The 21,330-nt window shown below is 44.9% G+C and overlaps 1 protein-coding gene across 4 annotated transcripts in view; it reads left to right on the top strand.

Annotated features, from left to right (window-relative positions):
- CHD7 (chromodomain helicase DNA binding protein 7) overlaps positions 1-21,330 on the top strand; it is a 190,168-nt gene that overhangs the window by 49,268 nt on the left and 119,570 nt on the right. For 3 of the 4 annotated variants that reach the window (XM_049633367.1, XM_049633365.1, XM_049633366.1), the window contains exon 2: positions 14,506-16,342. The exons of the other annotated variant lie outside the window; for it this stretch is intronic. In XM_049633367.1, the coding sequence (XP_049489324.1) occupies positions 14,681-16,342 (1,662 nt within the window). In that variant the 5' untranslated portion in view covers positions 14,506-14,680. The remainder of the gene's footprint in view (positions 1-14,505; positions 16,343-21,330) is intronic. 4 annotated transcript variants of the gene reach the window in all.

The raw sequence follows: 21,330 nt of genomic DNA, 5'->3' as shown, positions 1-21,330 counted from the left end.
AAGCAGGCTCCAGGCTCTGAGCTGTCAGCACAGAGCCTGACGTGGGGCTCAAACCCATGAGTCGAGCCGTGAGATCATGACCTGAGCTGAAGTTGTTAACCGACTGAGCCACCCGAGTGCCCCTGTAGAAACTGCTCTTAACAGAGTTACTGATATCCTGCCTGTGGAGTCTGGTTGGTGGATACTGTTCTTTCTCTACAGCTTTTGAACCTGTTGATCACTTCCTTTTTAAGGCTTTTTTTTTTTTTTTTTTTGGTGTTTGCTTTTGTCTTGTCTTGCTGGCTGACGCTTCTCCTGGCCCTGTAAGTGTTGGTGTTCCTCAGAATTCTCCCCTTGTTTTCTCTTATCACTAAACATATTTTCTGGATGATCTTATCTGCCCCAAGACTTTGCCTGCCTTCTGTTTGTCAGTGACCCAGACAGCCATGTCTTGAGCTCAGTCTTCTCCCTTGAGCTCGTCACTTTTATATTGTATAGCTTCCTGGACAGCGCTATGTGGATCATTTCTATACCTCTCCTCCACCCCGTAAAAACTCTCCTTCTCTTCTGTTCCCAGTGTTTCGTTGATTGGTATTACCATCTGCTCAATTGCCCAAACCAGAGTCCTGTCTGTCGTCCTACACTCTTTTTCCTCCTCCAGCATCCAATCAGAAGCTGAGTCAGATGGTTGGGTAGTGCTGTACCTTGAGTATGTCCGTCTCCTTTTTTGCTGCACCATCATCTTTTACCTGAATTCCTGCAAGATCCTTGAAACTGGTCTTCTTGGCCCTAGGCTTGTGCCACTTCTGCCTCTCCCAGTCTGTGAGCCACATGGCAGTAAGGGGGATTCTTTCCAAGATGTACATCTCTCCTAAACAGAACAGCTTAAAACCTTGAGAGTGACTTCTCTGTGAATTCAGAATGAATTATGAGAGTGTTCGGGATCTAGCCTCCACTCGAGTTAAGCCATATTGAGGTATTTGCAGACATCTGAGTACATCCTGCTTCCCTCAGCCTCAGGAAAGGACTTTTCAGTCCTCTCTGCTTCCCTGGACCTGCTCTTCTCCTGCTAGCCCTCTAGGTCTCTGCTCGGATAGAGTCCTCTATCTACCGTGATGAAAATTCGACAGAGCTCTGTATTTGCTGCGTCCAGTCCAGTAGCCACTAGCCACATGTGGCTGTCGAGCACTTGCATGTGCCTCGTGTGACAGAAGAAGTGGATCTGAAACTCGATGTAATTTCAGTTAATTGAAATAGCTACATGGGGCTAACGAGAGGGTGCCTGTGTGCTTTTCGGCATTCTGTTCTTATCTCCACCAAAACACTTTCCCCAAGAACAACAAAACACTAGCTGATAGTAGTGGAGGGGTCAGAAGAAATTCACAAAAAACAGGCTCAAGAACTCAAGGTATATTTATATGAAGACATAAGAATATTATAATGCGGGAAAATAATTTTATTAAAATATGATTTTGATTTCTCAAGGAGCAGTTATTATTTTTTAGCATATTCACATGGTTATTTGTTTTATACTGGATTTACATCTGAAATGCTTAAGTATAAGCTGTGAACCAAAGGGGCCCAGTGAAATTAACAATCAAAATTTATTTCAAACATTATTTTGTTTGTAGATGCCAGATAACATTATAGTTTTTAATGATACTTGTTATTGGGTAGTTAGCAAATATATGAAAAGGCAGTGTGTAGAGAACTTTGCACTTTTTTGGAGAAAAGGAGTTCAAATATAATAAGCAATAAATAGCATTTGATGCATTTCTTTCTTTTAAATGTTTTTATTTCTTTGTTTTGAGAGAGAGAGAGAGAGAGAGAGAGAGTTCATGAGTGGGACAGGGGCAGAAAGAGAGGGAGAGAGGGAGAGAGGGAATCCCAAGCAGGCTCTGTGCTGGCAGCACAGAGCCTACTTGGGGCTTGAACCCATGAACCGTGAGGTCATTACCTGAGCCGAAACCAAGAGTTGGACGCTGAACCGACTGAGCCACCCAGGTGCCCTCGATGCATTTCTTTCTTGGACACCCCAGAGTATAGATAGAATGTACAGTGGGGAGAAGGGGTGGCCAGGTTCTTTGGACCCTGTTGATGGGAAACATGCCAGACCACATTGTTTGGGGAGGTTCATTCTGAAGGCTGGAGCAGATCATTACACAAACAAGGAGCTGTAGAACGAGAAAATTGTTACCAGCACACGCTTCTCCTTTTAAACAGCACGGTATCAGTGGAGAAATGGGAGATATTTTAATTTCCTGTCCCACCCCAAGTCCCTCTCCTCCCTTGTGTGAATAAAACCTCAGGGACACAGTGCAGCTTACTCACTCTCCTACATTTTTGTGGCAGGAGGGAGGGGCATTAGCGATCTCCTGAGATACCTATTATACAATGGCTAATTCCTTCAACTGAGGCACGGGGTCTGGCATTGGGGATACACAGTGGTAGACATAAGATACAGGGTCTTAATGAACTTACCACTCTGGGCACATTTACAAAGGCAATAGGGGAAATTTAAATGGTTGTGATGAAAGAAATATTGACATGTATATATTTGCAAGTTAACCTTTCAACAGGACATCATTTATTCAAATAAAAATATATGCAAAAATGGAAAATTAAAAAGGAAAAAAATTTAATTTCATCCTACAAAGAAGTTATACATTTTTCTGGTAGGTGAAAAGCTACTAATTACCAAGTTCATACGCAACCAGTAAAAATTATTTGGATACTGATGATCTAAACAACTTCAAATACCAAATGGTATTTTAAAACTTTTCCCTTTACCATGATGAGAAAAAAGCTTTAATCTCCTTGCTTTAATTTTAGTGCTAAGGAATGTTGGTCATTGAATATGCAGAGGTCTCGACAGGTGCCCAGCCCAGAGCACAGAGGGCTTGTGAGTATGTTTTTGAAGTAGAAACTTGAGATATGTGGTCTTCCAGAATACTTTTTGCTCTTTCCAGGTATATATTGCAATCTGGAAAATGTAGTGTAGAGCAGTATTCTATTTAATGGGGCACTCAGATTTATACACAGAATGTTTAAGGCTATTTTAAGAAATTTGAGATATGTGAGGCACCCGGGTGGCTCAGTTGGTTCGTTGTCCGGCTCTTGGTTTCAGCTTGGGTGGTGATCTCACAGTCATGGGATTAAGTCCCATGTGGCTCAACGTGGAGCCTACTTGGGATTCTGTCTCTCTTCTTCTCCCTCTGTTTTTGCCCTTTCCCCTCCCCTGTGCACATGTGTGCATGCTCGCTCTCTCTCTCTCTCTCTCTCTCTCAAAATAAATAAACTTAAAAAAAGAAATTTGATACATGTTTGTCATAGCCACTGTTTTTTAAAGGCACCGAAAGGCACCAAACTCTAGCATGGTTAGAAACCTTTATTCATATTCTCTAGAATTGTTTTATAGGAAAACTTCTCAATATCTTCAAATTATCTCTGAGAAATGGGCATGGAGTATTGGTATGCTTAGAGGTATAATGAATGTGGGGGAGGGAGCACGAAACGTGTGGGTAGGTGCAGTGTCGCTGATGAGACTTCATTTAGATTTCCTTAGCTGCATCATAATTTTATCGACAAGTGGTATATACTAGTTAAATTCACTAAAACCATACTGACAAGCGGGTGCAGCAGTCTGAGGCCTTAGGGGACTCTGTATTTTAAAGCTGAGTAGGTGTCTGTCTGGTGTTTTTTCTTAACCCAAATACCAAATTCAACGATAAGGTTTCATTGGTAGCCTTAATATTCTTGATCGTCCTCATTATGGAAAACAAATGTCACAGCAGGTAGCAGCCCCTCTTCTCACCTTGCCTTTTCTTACCTTACATCCCCTTTTACTTGCTAACTTGAGGTGAGCTTCGTTTTGATCATAGATCAAAGGTAGGAATTCCTACACAAGGTAGGAATTTATAACTACATTAGTAGGATCCCTTTTCAAAACTGAAACGTAAATTTTACCTGTAAATTAGAACGATGTCCTGAAATCAGGACTCTTGTACGCTCATGTAAAAAGTACTTAACATTAGAATTGGTTAATGGAGTCATTTTTAGGAGGAATAAGTGAGTCAGAAGTGGGTCATTACAGTCAGTGTTCAACAACATAGAATAGTAAGGTGCTTTGCAGTAAAATAATGAAAGAATTTGTTATGGAATGTAATTTGGGGGGGGGATAGATTTAGGCTTATGAATTAATTTGCTTAGAGTAACATAAAAGATATCTCGTTTTGCCCACAGTGTTCAGCTAACTGGGGAGAGAAGCTCAGAAAATTTCTGGGTAATGAGGAAAAGGGGCCAGTTTAGGGCTGAGCCTTTGCTATGGGTACAGGAAAATGTAAAATTAAAGATACAGAGTCTATGGATAAAACTTGTCTTTTATTAAATGCCAGTAGGAATGAAGACATTCAACTTGGGTAAAAGATGTATCAGGCTTATTTAGCTGCACGTAATTGATAGTTTTGATTATCAAATAGTTTTGATGACGGCACTGTAGAACCTCATCACATTTATGCTGAGTGTCATAGACACAGAAACAATGGTTCCAACTTTGTCATAAGTCAGAATGATGATGAAACAATGGATGCGAAGCTCTTTACTGTACATTCCAGTCTTATTTCCACTTACTTTGTCAAATATAATTTCGATTGAAGGAGAAATTTAATGCTGTGGTCCCTGAATAAGTTACAGTTGTTTTCTTCCTTTTTCCCCTAGAGATTTACCTTTTTGAGTGTAAGTGTAGTTTTCCAAAATCACTTTCTCTAATACTCTCCCGATGACCCCCTCACACTGCTTTGCAGTTCTGTGTCATTCTTATATCGCTTGCCTCCCTAATGGAAATTTAGACTTTTCTAATTCCTGTGTATTCCTCTCTTGCATGAAATACGGACTCTTAGAAAACCTTCCAGGTTACCATATGACCTCTACCCCCATCCTGGGACACTTTGCCTGTCTATGTGCTCAGGTTTATTCATGACGGATAAGGCTTCTCATCACATGTGCTCTGCTGTAGCAGAGAAAATAGATAAATTATTTTCAGCTGTGGTATCACCAAAGGTTTTTTTTTTCCCCTTCTCCTCTAAGGAAAAGAATGTTGGTAGCATGTATCAGAGAAGACTGTTGACTACAACCTTTCTCTCCCTGTATTTCAAATGAGGCGGAGTTGGGTACAGAATTGGGGAGTTTTAAACTCCCCTGGAATATGAGACAAGATCCTCTTTTCAGCTTTTTAGAACCTTTGAAAATGCAAAAGAATGTAGGCGATTGTCAGACCAGTTAATCAGAGGCAACTGTAGTTCTTACAAGAGCAATTAGCTGTTTGCCTTTTTTTCCAGCCCCTCAGCATGTTGCCTGTGTCCCACCTTGGCATCTTCCAGTGGTTCCGGGTCAGCTTTATAGGAGTTTGTGATTGGCCGGCACCCCTGGACAGAGGGTGGTCTCAGGCAGCTCCTTTCTTCCGTCCTTCTAGTCAATTCTCACTTTTTGTAGGCTTGACATCACCTAGATGGTGAGTGCGCGCGCGTGTGTGTGTAGTCAGTTGCTTGAAATTGGTCTAGATAGAGGGAATAGGGAAATATATATATTATATATAATATATATATTTATCACCCCAAGGGAAATATATTTTTAAATGATGATTTTTTATTAGGCTAATAAACATGTGGCATCATTTGCCTTTATAGATCAAGCATATTTTGTTTGTTTAAACTATGCCAGAATATTTTACAATATTTAATGCAAAATAAATTGCATTAAAAAAATTTCCATTTTACCTATTTCTGGACCTGTGTCTGTTTGCTGTCTTCCTCATCTATAATAAAATTAATTAAGATAGCATTAAAAAGGGGTGCCTAGGTGGTTCAGTCAGTTGAGCGTCCAAATTTGTCTCAGGTCATGATCTCAGTTCGTGGGTTCAAGCCTCTGTACTGATAGCTCAGAGCCTGGAGCCTGCTTTGGATTCTGCGCCTCCCCCTCTCTCTGTCCCTCCCCTGCTCATTTTCTGTCTCTCTCAAAAATAAATAAACATTAAAAAAAAAAAGATAGCATTAAAAAGATCTGGGATAGAGGTGCCTGGGTGGCTCAGTCAGTTAAGCATCTGACTTGATTTCAGCTCAGGTCATGATCTTGTGGTTTGTGAGTTCGAGCCCTGCGTTGGGCTCTGCGCTGACAGTATGGAGCCTGCTTAGGATTCTCTCTCTACCCCTCTCTATCCCCCACCCCCCTCCAAATAAATAAATAAACTTACAAAAAAAAAAGATCTGGGATAGATTGCACCGTTTACATGATACATATCTTACACATATGTTGTGTATATATGCGTATACAGGTGTTCTCATCTTTTGTCACATTATATTGAATGCTCTAAGTGCTTTTAGAATGTATAGTGGTCTGCTGCTGGGCCATGCGAAGTTGTGTGCAGAAAGAAGGTCACCCTAGACGTGTTCTTCTTATGTCTGTGGTGGCACAAGCAGGTCAGCTGGCTGCCTTCTCAGTGGGCTTAGTCTTTGAAGGAGCTAATTTCCGAGAGTGATATTTCCATGTGGAATCGCAGGGCGTAAAGGTTGTTCTCTAAAGGACATTGATTTCCATGATTCCTGTGGTTTAGTGGCACGACTTCTATATAAGACAGTATGTGTCTTTTGGCCAACTTAGAAAAAAAAAAAATTAGTGTTGTGGCCGTGTGCTTGGTATGAGCTGTTAGCTGAGTGCTGTTTCATTAGTTGCCTTGAAGGGAAGCATTGGCCCCAGCACCTTATATAGAAAAAAAAAATCATCTTTATCTGAAAGGCAGCTCAGAATATCCAGACTCTCAAAGTGATGTAGAAATAACTGAAAGGTTTCTGCAAGAAGCCTGTGAAACAGTGTGTTATGTAATGTAGCATTAGATATTAATGTTAGCTGCCTTTTTTTCTTTTTTTTTTTTGGTCATGCAAAGTGATCGGCAAGCAGATGGATGTATCTTTAGAATCAAACCACTTTTAGATGTCCACTCCTTGTAAACCATTAGAAATTAAAATTTGTCACTAATTCAGAATCCTTTGGATGAGGTCAGTATTAGTATTGTTTCTTAGTCAGGAATGCCAAGGCCTTCTGTAAGTGTAAGACAGCGTATCTTTGTGTTCTCTGCTTTGTAATTCTTTGGGATGAGTTGCTTGTTGGTGGTTATTCATTCTCGTGTTAATTGAGGAGCAGTGGGGCCCTACCTGGGGCTCCCCCAATTTTCACAGACACAGGAATCAGCAGGGGTCCTTGTTAACAAAATGCAGATTTCTGGGTCAGGAGGTCAGGGTTAGGACCCAAGATTCTGCATCCCTCACCAGCTCCCCGGAAGTGCCAGTGGTCCCAGGACTCCCTTCAAGTGGCAAGGCTCTAGTCTGCAGGGAGAAGGGCAGGCAAGACCGCGCTTGGTGCTTTTGTAGCCCTTCCCTCCGTGCAGCACAAATACTAGGGAGGACTTCAGAATCAGCCTGAGAAGGAAAGGGCTGAGGGTCAGGGGGTTTTCCCCAGGTGGCAACAGAAGAACTGAGATGAAAAGAGAGGCTGGACTGGACAACCAGGGGGCAAGGAGGCCGGTGTGGAGGCAAGGAAGGTGCGAGGAACTGAATGGGTGATTGTTGGTAAACTTCCTGTGCTTTGACAGACCTAGCCTGGGTATTTGTGCACGTTTCCGGGGCAGGGTGGGGATTTGGGGGGTTAGAATGGAGGGATCTGATTATGAAGTGCCTTCCACCCACACTGGAGCATTTGGACTTGAGAGAAACTCCTTTAAGGATTTCGATCAGGGGAGAGACATGGTGTGTTTTGTGTTTTGGGAGATCATTCATTCCGCTGTGTGAACTTGTTGAGACCTGACTTGGGAGATACAGCCAGGCTTTAATGTTCTGTCCTTGACTAACACAGGAAGGCCCGACTCCATCCGAGATGGTGTCAACTAAGAGGAAGAGGCGGGCTTGTGGGATATTTGGGAGGCAGACTTAGCAGGTTGGTTGGTGGCTGGAATATGTCGGATATGAGAAGGGCATCTGTTAGAATAGCAGCCTGCACAGAACAGGGGCCACGTCTGTTTAGGTCAGCTCTGTGTCCCCAGTGTCTCATGAATGTGTTATGCAAAGTAGGCACTCATTAAATATTTCTGAAGTGAACGAATGATGAGAAGGATAGAGGGTTATTTCCCATTGTTTGGCTGGGTCAAAGGGGTGGATGGAGCTAGGATCAGCTGCCATAGAAAATGCTGACGTGAAGGGTAGCGTTACCCTGTACAACGTCGATTCCGAGCATAATTTTTCCTATAAAAATACGTATCTCTTCAATTAGTGTCGGCATATTTGGGGATTATCCAGTGTTATAAATGGAAACTAACTGTGTAAATGTAATTTGGTTTTATTTTTCATATGGTGCTCGGACCAACATAGACCTTCTGAAGCACCTTGAATCCTTTTTTGTTCTTTTTTTAATCTTTTTCTTCCAAAAAAATAGTGAATAAAAATAATGTACAAAGCCACTAAGAAAAATAGTGGCCTTACTATCTAGCTGTGTAGGTTCTGGGTTATAAAAATTAAGTTTGCAAATACTTCACTCAAGGGCAGTGGTACTATGGCAATTCTAAGTGAAAAGGATTTTGACATTAATTATTCCTGAGTGTCACATTTTGTATAGTTGAGAACCATTCTTGACACAATAAAAATTACTCATTAAGAAATAGAAATATATGTTGGGAGGTGTTACAGAAAGGAGAAATCTTACAGGTTGCAAATATAGTTAATTCACATACAATGTGATCAATGGAACAAATGCTGTAGATTTCATTACAAGGGGTAGGTGTGGACCTTTGAAAGGATACTTGGAAACAATGCTCTGAACAGGAGAAACTAGTTTGCATCAGAGAGAATTGCTACTATGTAATATGGTTTCATCTAAAAATGTTACCTCTCTAATAAGAAATACATAGTAGTGGCCATGGAATTTTCTGCAGGGATGGAAATGTTGCATGGATGGACGGTGCACGCATTGCATAGTGAGCACTTGAAATGGAGCTCGTGTGACTGAGTACTGAGTTTTAAATTGTGTTTAGTTTTAATGTACATAGCAACCTGTGGCTCATGGCTGCTGGGGGGGACAGCACGTTCATAGCGAGTTGCTGCTGCCTGAACATACTAATGAGGAAGAAAATGTGGTCTTCCCCGGGGCAGGGGTGGGTCGTTCAGGAAGGGCACCCTTTGGTCCATGAGGCAAATCTGGAACCGACTTGCGGTGAACTGATGTTGGTGACTTGAAGCGTTTCTTGATTCTTTACCTGGGTCATTGTCTGTTGGGTAATTTCCTTCGCCACAGTGAGCATTGGCCTGGGTAGATGTTCCTCTTTCCCAAGTGGCTCTGCGGGGCCATTAGTGGGCATTGATGTCCACAGGCCTCGTGGTCTAATAGATCTATGAATATGAATATTCAGTGGTGCTGAGCCCTTCACCTTTTGTGTGGTCACCTATCAGCTTATGGATCCTCCTCCTTTTGACATGGTTTGTAACCTCGATGACGGAGAGGTGTCTTTGCAGGTTGTACTGCAGGTGGTGACGGGTTTTTCCAGCTGCTAGACACTGCCTCGGAAATGCTGATACATGCTTTACCCAATCCCAGGAATCATCGTCACGGTCATGTTATATGCCTCAGGCTCTTTGGAGGTGCAGGAGAGAAACTTGAAGAGAACAATTACGAATCAAGCTATAGAACTCAAAACAGTCTTCACCAACCAAAAGGCAGTCATCTTGAATCCACGCTTGCCCATATTGTGTTAGATATTTATGAAAAAGTTTTCCTTTGGGTGAGGTTCTGCCTGCACAATTGGATACAAAGTGATTGGGCTATGGAAGATATTTTGCACGTGAAGGTGTTTTGTATTCATTTACTTCCTTGCCAGTTTCCCAGATCACTGTGATACCAAACTGAAACTTGGCTGCAGAAATGCCGTATTACTTTTGGAAGAGCCACGTAGTTAAGCCTTGTTTATGGGAAGTTTTGCAAGTCAGAAATTCGCTTCAAAATATTAACATATATTTTTGCCCAACTTACTTCTTTCATCTTGGTTTGTTGTATACCTTTTGCTTTCATCCATGATTCTCTGTGCGGCGTTTACTTGTTTTTTGGATCTGCCTACTTTTCATCCTGCGTATTGCCCCCCAATTAACCCAATAGCCTCAGTATGCTGCTACTACAAGCTTGCTTCCCAAAAGTTACAGGTAGTGTAATTAACAACATTGGTTTGAAAGGAAACGCTTCTTCTGTTTGGTGGTCTCCACAGTTTAGTGACTTATCCCTGAGCAAGACAGACCCAATTTAGGACTCTAGGAAGTTGCTCTTGCTGGTAAGCTGCCATTTCTTCTCTACGCTTCTCTTTCGCCTTTGGGAATTATTTGCCATGAAAATATTTTGTAGAAGATGCTTACTTCTCTCAGTCTGTAAAAAGGTTTTTTAATCTGTTAGAGAAAGGGGGTTTGGGGGTGCCTGGGTGACTCGGTCGGTTGAGCGTCCGACTTCGGTTCAGGTCACGATCTCACGGTCCGTGAGTTCGAGCCCCGCGTCGGGCTCTGTGCTGACAGCTCAGAGCCTGGAGCCCGTTTCAGATTCTGCGTCTCCCTCTCTCTCTGCCCCTCCCCTGTTCATGCTCTGTCTCTCTCTGTCTCAAAAATAAATAAACGTTAAAAAAAAAGGGCGGGGGTTTGGATTAGAAGGTATCCGAAGTGCTTGCTAATTCTCAGGTTTTCCCAGTGGTTTCCCAGTGCATCTCTGCTGCGGTGTAGGTGACGCCGTTCGCTGAGCTGTCTTGTGGAGCCCCTCCTCACCCCCGGACACAGCACTTACTTCCTGCACTGTCATTCCCGTCTCAGAAAATACTTGCCAGTGGGGCACTGAGTGGAACTTACATTATTCTGTCTTCACTGTATGTCTCTGTAGTGTTTACTATACAATATCACACATAGTTAAAATATTTGTCATCATAAATTCCCAAGAACTGTTTTGTAAAACAGCATCCTAAATTTTCATTAATGTAACTCCGCTCTGAATCTTACTTCTTCTCTAAGGGTTATCACTTGCAGATGAGCTCCGTGAGGACAAAGGGAATTTTGTTGGTTTTTATCCACTGAGATATTTCTAGACCAGTCCCTGGATCATAAGTAGGTCCTCAGTAAATGTAGTTTGAATAAGTAAATGTGATTTGAGATTTAGCTTGATTTTTATTTAAAGCCAAATCAAACATAAATACATCTTGAATATTTATTATCCAAGTGATAATTGGGAGAATTATTTGATAACACTGACAACTTGTATTTCTGTCTCTTCTAACAACCTGTAACTAGGCTGTCCAGTGTGGTAGCCATCACCCCCATGTGCACAGTTTTTACTTGAAATGTGTCTAGTAGAAATTGAGACATGCCGTGTGAAATACATACTGGGTTTCAAAGGACTCAGTACCAAACAACGTAAACGATCTCATTCTTTTTTTTTTTTTTTTTCATGTTGATTATACGTTGAAGCAATAGTATTTTGCATATATTGGGTTAAATAAAAGTTATTATTAAAAGTAATTGCACTCTTTTTTTGGTTACTTTTAAAATGTGGCTATTACAAAATTTAAAATGGCATCGATGTCTCTGATCTGACGGCTCACTGAACAGCTGATCCATCCTGACATAGAAAACGTAGGTTCTGAGTGCAGCGAAGGGGGCAGCCCACCTCCAAAAAAGGGTTTTAAATGAGCATCTTTGATAGAAACAAAACTGGATGTTGCAGCTGTGACTTGGGAAAGTGGGCATGCAAATGGACTTGATCGAATTAAAAAAGACCAAAATAAATTAATTAGATTAGCTCAGATCAGAAATATGAAATCCAGCTACCAGATGGATTCCTAGCACAGTCGCCAGCCAAGTCTTGAGGTCAGAAAAGGGGCAGGAAGGCGGTGGTGGCTGTCCGGGCAAGCGGGAGCCATCACTAATGACAGCCCGAAGCCACAGTTTTTGAAGTCCTGTCCCAGAGCTCCCCTGCCGGGGGTCTCCGTGGGGGTGGGTGGCGCCCTGACTGACTGCCTGGTACTCTGTCATTTCACCTGCTGCTGTGAAATGGACTCTTAGTCGGAAAGATTGGGGGACTGACTGGAAGCGGAAGCCCACGCGTCAGGTAGGATTACTTACTCTCAGCGAGTGTTCTGTTTTGTCCCTGGCCATGCCTGTAGGCCGGCTCTTTTTCCCTTTCTGCTCAGCCTTAAACCGATTGATACAAAGTAAGCGTCAGCTCCAACTCCAGAGCTGCCTCGCCACTGGGCTCCATCCAGGCCACTCCCTCCCCCTGGGGTGCTTCCCCTGGGATGCTTCCCCCCGAGCCCCCCCAGAGCTGGCTGGGACCCCCATGCAGCCACGTAGCGAGGCCTCCCATGACACGTGGGGGACCCTGGAGGATGAAGCTGTTATCCTATAAAACAAGGCCATCCGTATATACAAGTAGACACTACCTTCCTTAAGCTAATTTGGAAGGTTATTTTGGTAAGCGGTTAGTCTGCACGGCTGGTTTAAGCTCTTATCAAGTCCATTCTAGTATTTATTTCCTTGGAAGCTAGAATGAGTCTTGAGTGAATGAAGACTGACTACTTAGGCTGTTGAGGAGTAAATTCAGTTTATAAATATTTGTTTCACTTGGCACCAGAAATTTCTGCTTCTCTTTATTTTGGATTTGAAAGCAGTTGTGTAGTAAAGCAGCATGTCGGTAAATAAAACGGCTTTCACGCTCACCTTATTTTCACCCTTCTGACCTCTGTTTTGAGAAAGTCGATCAGAAAATTCATGGCAGTTAGCGGCGGAGTGAGGAGACCTTTGACTTCAGCTGACAGCTGTCACCTGAAAACTACAGACCTGGGGACCTTCTCAGGTGTTGTGTCTGTAGTTCTGACAGTGAACAGGAATGCTGTTTACATTTTCTGTAAGCAAAATTCTCCCCTTGTTAGGAATATGTTAGAGTTGGACAGGCAGGAACTGGGTTTTCTCTCTCTTCCTGGTAAGTTCTCAGCAGTGCTGGTCGCCCATTGTTCACGCCCGTGCTCATAGAGAAGTGGGTCAGTAGATTTTACGACAGCCTGTTTAGAACATCACTTTTGAAATTCTTCAGCAAGATCCTGGTTTTTTCAAGTTGGTCAGTATCACACAATGCTGAATGTGCTTATGAAAGAGGCAAAAATGAGTTAAATTCCAAAGATGTTTAAGATTTTGGACATTTTTCCTATGTGAATTAGTTCTTTATTAGGTTGTTGATTTAATTAGCATTCAACAAAAACACTTTCCTACTCTGATTGGTGAAGCATTCTTTAAATTGGTTGTTTTAATCGGACACCGAATCTGTTAGGAGCTGTTTGAGCCTTAGGTAGCGTGTACCTCGTGCTGTAGACACAGGGCGCTGACGGCTGTGCGTTACCCCGACTGGCTCTCTCCCAGAAGAGGTCCAGGCAAGGCTGAAGCCTGCACAGATAGTTTGAACTTTATTCTGTTAAACTAATTTTCATTTCGGGCCAGTTTGGGGGAAGGTTTCTCGGTTTCTTCTGATGAGAATAGTCACCGTCTCGAAACTGTCCGTCCAGCTGGAGTTTTCCCCGAGGGGTCGGTGGGCTCTGGGTCCATCCTCGGGGTCCGGCGCCTGCCGGTGGACGATGACCTGTGATTGGACTTCTGTGCCGGGGAGGCGATGCGATGGGCCCAGAGCCACGAGCGAAATCGGTCCTCTTGGAGAGCGAAAGCCTGTATTCTGGCGTCTTTCTGAATCTCGTGTATTTCTGCCACGAAACAGAATGGCATTATGAACTTATCGTCCCATTTGCGAGCGTGCTTTCCGGCATCGTCGAGGACTCTCCCTCGCTTGACCATCATCGTGGGCGCTTTCTCGCTCGGCGCCTCCGTTGCTGTTACATAGTTGTCTGTGGGCCGTAAATATCCAATTTGTACGAAATGACCGATTTTGGTATTTGTATAATCCTCTAGTCAATTTAACTAAGTTGAGCTTTTCACAGCCCTCGGTGCCGCGGCTGCTCATCTGATTACACTGCTCAGGGGAATAAGGTTAAGGGCGGGCTGTCGGTGACCAGAGCATTTCCAGGGCTTTAGTTCAGCAGATGGGCTGCTTGGCTATATTCATACATCTGCTTGCCTGCTGTGGCAGCTGCCGCTGTTTCACGTTGTGTTCTTTTGTTCTGTTCCACCCAAGAATGGAGCGCTAGGAAGTGGAGTGAATGGATTAATTTAAGGTCAAGGTTAGTGTTTTGCTTGCTTTCTAAGTAACCGATCATAATAATGCTTCTGGTAGAAGCTAATGACTTTCTCTTAAAGTGAACTAGATTTATAAAATACGGCTCAGCGAGGGGGCTAGATTAGTATTGTTGACGGAGACCAAAATGAAATGCGTAAAACACTGGCAGTTTTCATCATTTGTTCCTAATTCTTTGTTTTCTTCCTCCCTCCCCCACCCCCCACCCCCCCACCTCCCACTCTCTTCCAGGACCTATATCCAGACTTTGCCTGACACTGCAGGGTCCGAGAGAATTAAAGAAATACGGAATGACACGAAGAAGATTAGTTAAGGATTGTAGGCTTTGAGGACAAACACCTCAGTGAGGTGGGAGCACAGACACGCTCCCGAGCTGTACTTTGGAGGAGCCGCGTGTTGGAAGACGATGGCGGATCCGGGAATGATGAGTCTTTTTGGCGAGGACGGGAATATTTTCAGCGAAGGCCTCGAGGGCCTCGGAGAGTGTGGTTACCCCGAAAACCCAGTGAACCCCATGGGTCAGCAGATGCCGATAGACCAAGGCTTTGCCTCCCTGCAGCCCTCCCTTCACCACCCCCCCGCGAATCAGAATCAGACCAAGCTGACCCACTTCGATCACTATAATCAGTACGAACAGCAAAAGATGCATCTGCTGGATCAGCCAAACCGAATGATGAGCGGCGCCCCTGGGAACGGGCTCGCGTCCCCTCACTCGCAGTACCACGCCCCTCCCGTCCCTCAGGTCCCCCACGGCGCCGGCGGTGGCGGTCAGATGGGAGTCTACCCCGGCATGCAGAACGAAAGGCACGGGCCGCCGTTCGTGGACAGCGGCTCCCTGTGGGGCCCCCGGGCCGTTCAGGTGCCGGACCAGGCGCGGGCCCCCTACCAGCAGCAGCCCCAGCCGCAGCAGCCCCAGCCCGCTCCGTCGGGGCCCCCCACGCAGGGCCACCCTCAGCACATGCAGCAGATGGGCAGCTATATGGCACGCGGGGACTTCTCCCTGCAGCAGCACGGCCAGCCGCAGCAGAGGATGAGCCAGTTCTCCCAGGGCCAGGAGGGCCTCAGTCAGGGAAGTCCTTTCATCGCCACCTCAGGACCCGGCCACTTGGCCCACGTGCCCCAGCAGAGCCCCAGCGTGGCGCCTTCCTTGCGTCATTCGGTGCAGCAGTTCCACCACCACCCCCCTACTGCTCTCCATGGAGAATCCGTTGCCCACAGCCCCAGGTTCTCCCCTAATCCTCCTCAACAAGGGGCTGGGAGGCCGCAGACCCTGAACTTCAGTTCTCGGAGCCAGACCGTCCCCTCACCTACTATAAACAACTCAGGGCAGTATTCTCGATATCCTTACAGTAACCTAAATCAGGGATTAGTTAACAATACAGGGATGAATCAGAATTTAGGCCTTACAAATAATACTCCAATGAATCAGTCCGTACCAAGATACCCCAATGCTGTAGGATTCCCATCGAACAGTGGGCAAGGACTAATGCACCAGCAGCCCATCCACCCCAGCGGCTCACTTAACCAAATGAACACACAAACTATGCATCCTTCACAGCCTCAGGGAACTTACGCCTCTCCACCTCCCATGTCACCCATGAAAGCAATGAGCAATCCGGCAGGCACGCCGCCTCCGCAGGTCAGGCCCGGAAGCGCTGGGATACCAATGGACGTTGGCAGTTATCCAAATATGCCCCACCCTCAGCCATCTCACCAGCCCCCCGGTGCCATGGGAATCGGACAGAGGAATATGGGCCCCAGAAACATGCAGCAGTCTCGTCCGTTTATGGGCATGTCCTCAGCACCGAGGGAGCTGGCCGGGCACCTGAGACCAAACGGCTGTCCCGGTGTTAGCCTTGCAGATCCCCAGGCGATCCAGGAGCGACTGCTACCTGGCCAGCAGCACCCCGGTCAGCAGCCGTCTTTCCAGCAGTTGCCAACCTGCCCTCCGATGCAGCCCCACCCGGGCCTGCACCACCAGTCTTCACCCCCACACCCGCACCACCAGCCTTGGGCACAGCTCCACCCGTCACCCCAGAGCACCCCGCAGAAAGTGCCTGTGCCTCAGGTAAGGGGACTCGGGTCCTGTCCGCCTCGCGGTGTGAAACGTAACACGGGGAACTTGTCCGATAGCTGTTTCCTTTGAATGTCGTGAAAAGCGTTTTCATTATGACTTCCTTAATTTTTATCTTGTAAGCTGCCCCAGAATCTCATTTTTTTTTTCTTCTTCTTCTTCCTGTTACTCTCACTTACTGGCTTCTGCATTTATTCACTTACTCAGAAAGCCCCGATTCCTCCCGTCCCAGGCGTTGTGTGGGGTGCTGTGGGTGCATCACGGACGGCTGGCCCCAGGTCCCTGCCCGTAAGGGTCGTCACTGCTGGTGGGGACACAGAGATGGATTCCTGTTCTTTCTCTCTTCTCCCTCTGGCTTAAAAATACACTGAAACTTGGTTTCCAGCAAAGTTTTCTGTGCTTGTGCCAGCCTTCCCACCTCTTTTAGAAAATTACAACTTTTTTTCCCTTGGGAAGCTTCAAAATGTGTTCTTCTGTAATATTTATTTTACCAGCTGTTGAATGCTAGTGTGAACTTAAATCGCAAAGGGTAGAAAATCATAGTCCACATTAATCCGCAGAACATGTTTGGTCTCTAAGAGGTTCGGGTACCCGACACGGAAACAGGAGTCCTCCCTCTTTGAGCTGGGATTTTTGTTACCCTGCAGAGTTTATAAGCAGACATTTAAGTTTCAAGCTCTGGCATTCACAGAGATGGCTTGCCATTATAAATGTGGTGTTTGTGCCCTAGGCCTAGGAGGGATAAATTAACATCTATATGTACAGATCATTATGATCACAACTTGAGTTTGGATGGCACAGAAGGCGATTTTAGAGCTGTTCTTTTTTTTTTTTTTTTTTTTTATGTTTATTTATTTTGAGAGAGAGAGAGAGAGAGAGAGAGAGAGAAAATTTGTGCATGAGCGAGCCGGAAAGGGGCAGAGAGAGAATCCCAAGCAGGCTCCACACTGACAACACAGAGCCCGATGCAGGGCTCAAACTCATGAACCGTGAGATCACGATCTGAGCTGAAACCAAGAGTCAGATGCTTAACTGACTGCGCCAGCAGGCACCCCTAGAGCTGTTTTTAATGAACTTCTAATCAGTGTGGGAAAACATGACCCATGTGTGGAAAGAAAAGCAGAGTGAAAGACCACACACAGTTATGTGACCAGTGTCCAGAGAGAGGAAATACCTGAGGATGTGAGTGCTTGGCATTTGGCTAGAGAGGGCAGGTGAACCGAAGATGGCGTTTCAGGTTTGGGGAGGACTCAGTGAATGGGGGCACGGGACCTGGAGCTTGCTGTGGGGCAAGCCAGATGGTAGAAATCTTGTATTCTGTTTTAAGGAATTTGGACTCCAGTGGGGAGCTTGTGATATTGATTAGACACACACAGGACGGCTGGGAGACCAGAAGTTTAGCCGTGAGCCTCTGGTTCGGGCACGTAAGGACAGTTCAGAACAAGGATCGGGCAGCAGAAACAGAAGGGATTGAAGCAATGTGAAAGTAAAAAGGTTTGGTTAGGAAATACATCCGTGTGAGGTATCCCAGCATTTAGAACAGAGACTTAGAAGCCTCAGCCTCGGTGGGAGTGGGAAAGTGGAGATCAGGAAAGTCTTCTCCTGGGGACCTAGGACGCAAGGACACCTACGGGTTTCGGGGAAGCAGACACTTGGATACTGCCCAGAGGAGCCCCGAGGTCGGTGGGAACTGCCTGGGAGAGAGCTGCTCCCTGTCTCACAGCCCAGCCTGCAGCCCATGGGGAAGGGCTCTGAGCCCTGTGGTGCCCGGACCAAGTGAAGGGAGAGGTGACGAAGCCAGTCTGACAAGAGGCTGGGAGCGGAGAGCCTCGGGGAAGACGAGGGCTATGGGATGAATAGAGAAGATCAATTCCTGCTCATTTGTTGTCCCCTTACATCAACCTCAAGGCAAAGATGCCCCTCTTCAGAACTGGCTGAAAGTGTGGGCCCTGAGGCCAGCCAACCTGGGTGGCTTCTAGGGCAGAAATGAATGTGACTTAGTTTCCAGGAGGTGTTCTTCTCTTGTTCCTTGGAAAGCATCTTATTGGCCAGGAGACCTTTCCAGGGCGGTGATTCTGACTTCTCGTTCCAGCATCTTCTCACTTTGCTGGAGGACAAGCACAGTTTGAAGGAGATGCCCTGTGATGGTAATATGACCTCTGGGTGGGGGTTGTTGAGCCTTCCCTGGTTTTAAGAGCACGAAAGACCTCGGTAGGCGTTTCAGGGGATGCATAGGAATATGTGGTGTTCAAGTCACTGAAAACTGGAGGGTTTTGTATGCGCTAGACTCTGCGGGACCCGAGGTGTGGTGCCCGTTTTCTCCAGCTCCCCCTTCTTGAGTACGCCATTATAGACCAACTCAGGATGGGGGCAGGGCGTAAACACGTACATAGGAGGTATTTTTATTTAAGTTCAGTTGCCTTTAAAAAATTTCGTTCGTGGTATTTAGGAGCATCTAGGTGGCTCAGTCGGTTAAGTGCCGGACTTCGGCTCAGGTCACGTTCTCACACGTTGTGGGTTCGAGCCCCACGTCGGGCTCTGTGCTGACGGCTCAGATTCTGTGTCTCCCTCTCTCTCTGCCCCATCTTGGCTTACACTCTTGTCTGTCTGTCTGTCTCTCTCTCAAAAATAAATAAATGTTAAAAAAAATTAAAAAAAATTTTGTTCATGGCATTTGCCTTCTTAATTTCTGCTTAACGTTGTATCTTCTTCAGCTTTTGAAGCACTCAGTTCTGAAAATAATCCGTAGGGAGGTGTAAAATCTTGTTCCCAAGAGCATACACTTTACGGCTGGAAGAGCGTTTGAACTTCAGCTTGGTGACCTGAGACAGCTTAACCTCTCTGAACCTTAGATTCTTCATCAGTGAAATAGGAGAGATAGGACCTGTCACAAAAGGTGTTGAAATTAATATATACCAAGTGCCTAGTATAACGCCAGCCGCTGGTGCGTATTCATGTTAGTTCTCCTCCAGGCTTTAGTTCTCGTCTCCGGTAATGCAGACCTCACTTTATAATTATAATAATTATTTCACATGTAAATACAATGCAAAATTACTTTTATTTTTAAGGAACAGGTTAAATATCATTAAATGTAGTCTTAGTTATAAAACATTAAATTTGATTTGTGCAAATATTTCCCCTCCTTAGCCCATGTTGACAGGTGTGATGGGGATAATGATGTGGGCAATTCAAAATGCTGTCACGTAATCCTAAAAACCTCTCTCTCCCTGTGAATGGCTCACATTCGGCTCCAGCAAATATATCCATCTAATTATGTTTTGCTTCAGAACTACTAAAATTATTTTGCATTTCATGTAGAACGGTGGTTCACAGCCATATTGTGTAGCAGGGGAACTGCCAGATCAAGTTGAAATATTGATGTGATTTGCTGAATTATCATGTTCAGATAGGCTTGTTGGCTTTTTTGTTTTGAGTTTTTCACTTTTTTTTTTTTTTTTTAACTTTAGTTTCGTTTTTTAAATTTTTTTTTCAACGTTTTTTATTTATTTTTGGGACAGAGAGAGACAGAGCATGAACAGGGGAGGGGCAGAGAGAGAGGGAGACACAGAATCGGAAACGGGCTCCAGGCTCCGAGCCATCGGCCCAGAGCCTGACGCGGGGCTCGAACTCACGGACCGCGAGATCGTGACCTGGCTGAAGTCGGACGTTTAACCGACTGCGCCACCCAGGCGCCCCAAGTTTTTCACTTTGTAAAAAAATGTTTATTTATTTTGAGAAAAGGAGAGTGAACGCACGCACGCACGCAAGCTGGGGAGGGGCAGAGACGGCGAGAGAGGGAGAGAGAGAGGATCCCAGGCAGGCTCCGTGCCGTCAGTGTGGAGCCCAACGTGGGGCTCGATCCCATGAACTGAACCGAGAGATCATGACCTGAGCTGAGATCAAGAGTCGGACACCTAAGTAACTGAGCCACCCAGGCGCCCCAACTTTTTCACTTTTTTAAAGGTAGAAGGTAGGCTTTTTAAATGTCTCATGGGCTCTGAACAGATATTTTCTAAATTATATACACACACTTAGGTATCTTTAAAGGTAAGTTTAACTTTATACTGAAGAGTCAACAAAGGAAAATGTTAGAAAAGCCAGAGTTCGTTGGACCGTAGTGTTCATGGTAGAGTGTGGACACGTTCTTTGGTGCAAGCTCCAGACTCTCCTGATTTTTGGATAAAGTTTGCAGTGGAAGAAGAAACTCTAGCTTATATTTCTTTTCTGTAGCTGAGAAGGATATTGGTTCCTGAGCCTTTTCATTACAGACCCATTTACGTGTTTAAAAATCATTGAGGACTTCAAAGATCTTTGGTTTATGTGGGCTATATGTGAGGATATTTATTGTCTTAGAAATTTAAACTGAGGACAGTTTGAAATACTTACTTGTTGATCGTTTAAACATAATAAACCAGGATGGCTTAGTCAGAAGAGCACGCGTGATGTTCAGCCTCAGGTTGGATGTAGAGATTCCTTAAAAATAAGTAAGTAAGTAAGTAAGTAAGTAAATAAATAAATAGATAGATAAGCTTTAAAAGGAATAAGCCAAAAAATATTTTTTAAATGAAAAATAATCATTTTCCAAAACAAAAAAAACTTAGTGGCATGGTCTTACCTTTTCTCAAATGCTGGATTCTGACACCTGCCATTGCATACAGTCTGCATGCAGGTTATGAGCCTTTGGAAAAGTCTACTCATGTTTAGAGAGAAAGAGAGCGAGGGGCAGATAACATCTCACAAGACCCCGGAGACCCACTCTCAGAGCCACCAGCATGAAGGGAAGCATGTAGACTTTGGAGTCTGCAGCTTTTGAGTCGAAGTACCACCAACTGATCGCTGGCCCCGTGACCTTGGGCAGGGGACTTAACCTCAGGGCCTCGATTGCATCTGTCTCAACTGAGGATAGATTTTCCTCCCTGGTTAGAGGCATAGCAAGATCAGCAATAATATCTTTTAATGTTTAACATGGTATCAGATACATG

The sequence above is a fragment of the Panthera uncia genome, chromosome F2 (assembly GCF_023721935.1).
Source record: "Panthera uncia isolate 11264 chromosome F2, Puncia_PCG_1.0, whole genome shotgun sequence".
In the NCBI taxonomy this organism is placed as follows: domain Eukaryota; kingdom Metazoa; phylum Chordata; class Mammalia; order Carnivora; family Felidae; genus Panthera; species Panthera uncia.
Note: the sequence above shows the minus strand (reverse complement) of the source record. Positions and strands in the feature narration are given on the sequence as shown.